At 41.8% G+C, this 4,180-nt stretch overlaps 1 protein-coding gene across 2 annotated transcripts in view; it reads left to right on the top strand.

The window, feature by feature from the left end:
* The first annotated feature begins 572 nt into the window (after window positions 1-572).
* The window catches only part of UVRAG (UV radiation resistance associated), a 283,373-nt gene continuing 279,765 nt past the window's right edge, over window positions 573-4,180 (top strand). Inside the window, exon 1 of one of the 2 annotated variants that reach the window (XM_014540397.1) lies at window positions 573-635. In XM_014540397.1, the coding sequence (XP_014395883.1) occupies window positions 588-635 (48 nt within the window). In that variant the 5' untranslated portion in view covers window positions 573-587. The remainder of the gene's footprint in view (window positions 636-4,180) is intronic. The other variant, XM_014540405.1, reaches the window with a different exon arrangement.

Raw genomic sequence — 4,180 nt, 5'->3', positions numbered from 1 at the left:
AGGTAACCCTGCGGGCTCGCAGCGCTCGGAAGGGGATCCCGTGGGCGGCGGGCTGTCCCCGTGCCAGCGGGAGACCCCGAGAAGTGGCCGGGAGAACTCGGAGGGCTGACGAGGTTTTGTAAGGGGAGGGGTCCAGTGATGGCCGGACCTCTGGGAGACCCCGCAGCCCGAGGAGAAACCCCGCTACTGGAGCTGGGCTGTGTGGAGACGGAAGGGAGCCGGAGAAACTCCCCGGGGGCCTGAACCCGGCTGTCACCGGGCAGCTGGGGATTCCCTTGCGGAAACCCTCCCCCTTATCCCTCTAGGAACGGGCCCGGGGAAGCCCTGCGGCCCCGCCAGAGACGGGGACAGCGCTTTTCCTCTCCCTACCCACTCGCGGAGAATCCCGTTGCTACTCTTTCCTTCCGGAGAAGCGAGGAGTCGTTCAGGTTTCTGGCATTTACTTTTAGTCTCTCCTAATTGTGAACTGCCCCCCTCCGCTTCCCAGGAGAAATCCTTTGAGGCTTCGGGATTGCCTTCCTAATCTCAGACCCCCGAGGAACGCATTTCAGCAATTGAAGGGGCTCTTTCCGCTCTCGTTCCTTCAGATGAGTGTCCGTGGAAGGAGGATTCGATGTATATCCACGTCCCCATCCGTCTGCAAGAGCCTGATGGCTTCTTGGGTGCACATTGTAGGGGGATGGTAAAGAGAGCACTGAGTTTGGGGATCGGACAAAGTCCTTTGTATCACCCACACATCTGTAGAGTACTCCTTCCCTCCTTCTCTCCCTTGCCCTACTGGTGTCCCCCGAGAGGAGACTTTGCAGGAACAGTAGCTTTAGAGAAACTTAAAGAGCCTTTCATCCTCTCTATTCCTCCTTCCACACCGCGGACCGCAGAAAAACTGTCAGTTATTGAGAGTTTATCTTGATGGATTTGTGCGCTGTGCTAAGTGGCTGGTAGTTCATTTAATTCTCACAACTCTGTGAAATAACTGTTTTATTTAACCCCATTTTGTAGAGGTTGGGAAACTGCAGCTTGATGCAAAAACCACTCGTTCAAAGCCTTGCATTTAGTAGGTGCCGGCGCTGGGTTGCAGAATCCAGCGTCTGACTCCAGCCCGTGCGCGTGGTTGTGTGCTTGAGGCTTGTGCAACTGCCTGCACACAGGACAGAGCATGTTCCTGCATACCTTTTCTCCAACTTGTGATTTCTGTCATAGGACTTGGGAAAGGTTCATAAAGAGGAAAGCAGAGGGTGGGTGGGAAATGGGATGGATCTGAATACCGAAAGAGTGGGTGTGTGTGTGTGTGTGTGTGTGTGTGTGTGGCAGAAGTGGATTTAAAAGACTGGGACAGTGTGTGCCCTGGTTTTGTGGTGCTGTGGGAAGCGAATTTGTGGAGAATATCAGGAGCTTGAGAGCAGTGAGGTTTGGATTATATTTATGAGGTGCTGGGAAAGAGTAAAAGTATTGAGGGGAGGGGAGACTAACCTCTGGGATGAGGGTTACTGTGAAGGGTATGTGTGTGGGTGAAGCGGTGGAGTGTGAGACTGGGTGCTGGGAGAAGCAGTGGTGGGCACTGTTATCAGCAAGCAGTCTGGAGAAATCCTAAGGAGTTGAGGACCTAGAGGGGTTTCATGTGGCAAGCTTTGGGAAAATGTGGAATCAGGAAAGAGAAAGCATCGTTTGTTTCATAGAGCCTGTTCTTTGATAACAGTTCACAGTTTAACATTTGAGGAAATAACCCTAACATACTTTCCATGAAAGAAATTCAACTGCATTTGTGTTTATCAAATTTTTGGATTTGTGATGAGGAATATATATATAGTGACTTAAGTGCACAGTGAATGCTGTATGAGTGCCAAGTATGGTATTTACAGCTTTCTGGGGTGTCATCCTTGGATTCTTGGAAGGCAGCCTATAGTATAACAAAAACACTTTCACTTTTGCAGTTGATATTAATTTAGCTTCCTGGGTCCAAATGCCCAAATTTTGGGGGTTATAAATATATAACATTAAAAAAGAAACATTTTTGTTAAATTGTTATCTGTATACAGTAAACTGCACTGATTACTAGTACACAACTTGAAGAATTTTAAGTATACATCTTTTTAAAAAAATATGTATTTTATTGATTTTTTACAGAGAGGAAGGGAGAGGGATAGAGAGTTAGAAACATCGATGAGAGAGAAACATCGATCAGCTGCCTCCTTGTACACTCCCCACCGGGGTTGTGCCTGCTACCAAGGTACATGCTCTTGATCAGAATCGAACCTGGGACCCTTGAGTCCGCAGGCCAACGCTCTATCCACTGAGCCAAACCGGTCAGGGCTTAAGTATACATCTTGATGAATTGTCACAAAGTGAACACAGTTCTGCAACTACTACCTGGATTAAGAAATACAAAATTACTAGTATTCCAGAAGTCCCGTTTATGTTCTTGCCCTTCTCTCTCTCCCCCTTTCTCTGAAGGAGTCACTATTCTGATTTCTAACATAAGAGATCAGTTTTCACCTATTCTTGAACTGTATATAAATGGAATCATGCAAAATGTATGATTGTGACTGGTTTCTTTTGCTCAGTATTGTTTGTGAGAGTCATAGGATATGTGTGTGTATAAAACTTTCTGTTAGCATTAATTCATTATCTTTTTATTTTTGCCTGTAGCTTTTGCAAAATTTCAAAGGTTTAGATAAATTGGAAGTCCAATTAATTTTCCTTTAAATAATACCTTTTGACAATCATGTAATTTTAATAGATCCCATGCTATTTAATAAAATGTTAATGTTTCTAAACAAATAAGCCAACCCTATTGATTGAGAATTTCTACTAAAGTTGATTATTTCAAAGCATAGATTCAGTGGTTCCCCAGCTTATTTCTAAGGCAGAGTTTTTCCAACTTTGGCACTGTTGACATTTTGGGTGGGTAGACGGACGGGGCTATAAGATTTTTAGCCCCACTCCTGGCCTCTACCCTCAGTGTACCAACCGCACCTGCCCAGTCCTAGCAATAAAAAATGCATCCAGATGTTGCCAAATGTTCCTCAAGGGGCAAAATTACTCCTGGTTGAGAACCACTGTTCTCAAGTATACTTTCATTTTAAGATAGAGAGTATCACTGCTATTACTACTCATTTATTCTATTCTTCATTAATCTCATTGCTTCTAATGACTGTAATGTTATAATAGATTAGTTCCAGAAGTATTGGACCATCCCCCACCTGCCTCCAGAAAAAGACGTTTGTTTTTGCTTAAAGAAAGTTTATTAAATTATGTCTAATACCTAATTTATTTCTCTTATTTTAATCTACTTGTCTTAAAAACACACACACACACACACCAAAAAACTTTAGTTAAGACTTTATAACTCCTGATCCTTTATATGTATGAGTGCTAACTATAGTCTGATAGCTACTTGACTGTGTCAAATGAAACTACTACTTAGTCTTTGCCTCCTTTTGCTTCTCTGTGATCTTATTTTAACTGTAATTTCAGTATGAACTAGTCACACATTTTGAAGACTGTTTTTGCTCTGTAATTTTTGGTTGTGGTTCTTAATTACCTAGTGAATATGAGTTCATTTGAAGAGTAACTTCCTTTACACCCTTAGATTTAGGAGTTTTGAAATAAAAAATGTGTTTTGTGATAGAGACATTTAATATCCCTTAAAAGTTTAATTGAGAGCATTTCTTTCCTTCCTGAAGACTTCCTCACTTGAGTATAACTTATCTATGTTTCTCAGATACTTAGTGTGGGTGTGTGCACGGGGTGCTTTTTAGTGATTGCTTAGTGACCCTTTTTGGGGCGTCACATATTTCTTTAAGATTTGGTAGAACCTATAGGCTCTTTTTTTAGAAAATGCACTTACATACATACATAAACAATTTTGCATGCAGGTTTGGTTTCCTTGAAGTATAAATAGAAGAGCTCAGATTAAATAAACCTAGCCCACTTTAATCCCTTTTTTAAAAAAAAATTAAAAGATTTTGCAATTTAATATTATTTTTCTTAGTTGTAACTGTCTCTATCTATCTATCTATCTATCTATCTATCACATTTTGTATAATAATATTTAGTTACTAGTATGTTTAACTAACCCCATATGTAGACTTTTGGATTCTTCAGTTTTTCTCTATTACATTGTTGCAATGAGTATTCATACCTAATTTTTGTAGGATAAATTTAGAGCAGTGAAATAACT

The sequence above is a fragment of the Myotis brandtii genome, unplaced genomic scaffold, assembly GCF_000412655.1.
Source record: "Myotis brandtii unplaced genomic scaffold, ASM41265v1 scaffold244, whole genome shotgun sequence".
NCBI classification, from domain to species: Eukaryota; Metazoa; Chordata; class Mammalia; order Chiroptera; family Vespertilionidae; genus Myotis; species Myotis brandtii.
This window is presented reverse-complemented; position numbering and strand designations above follow the sequence as displayed.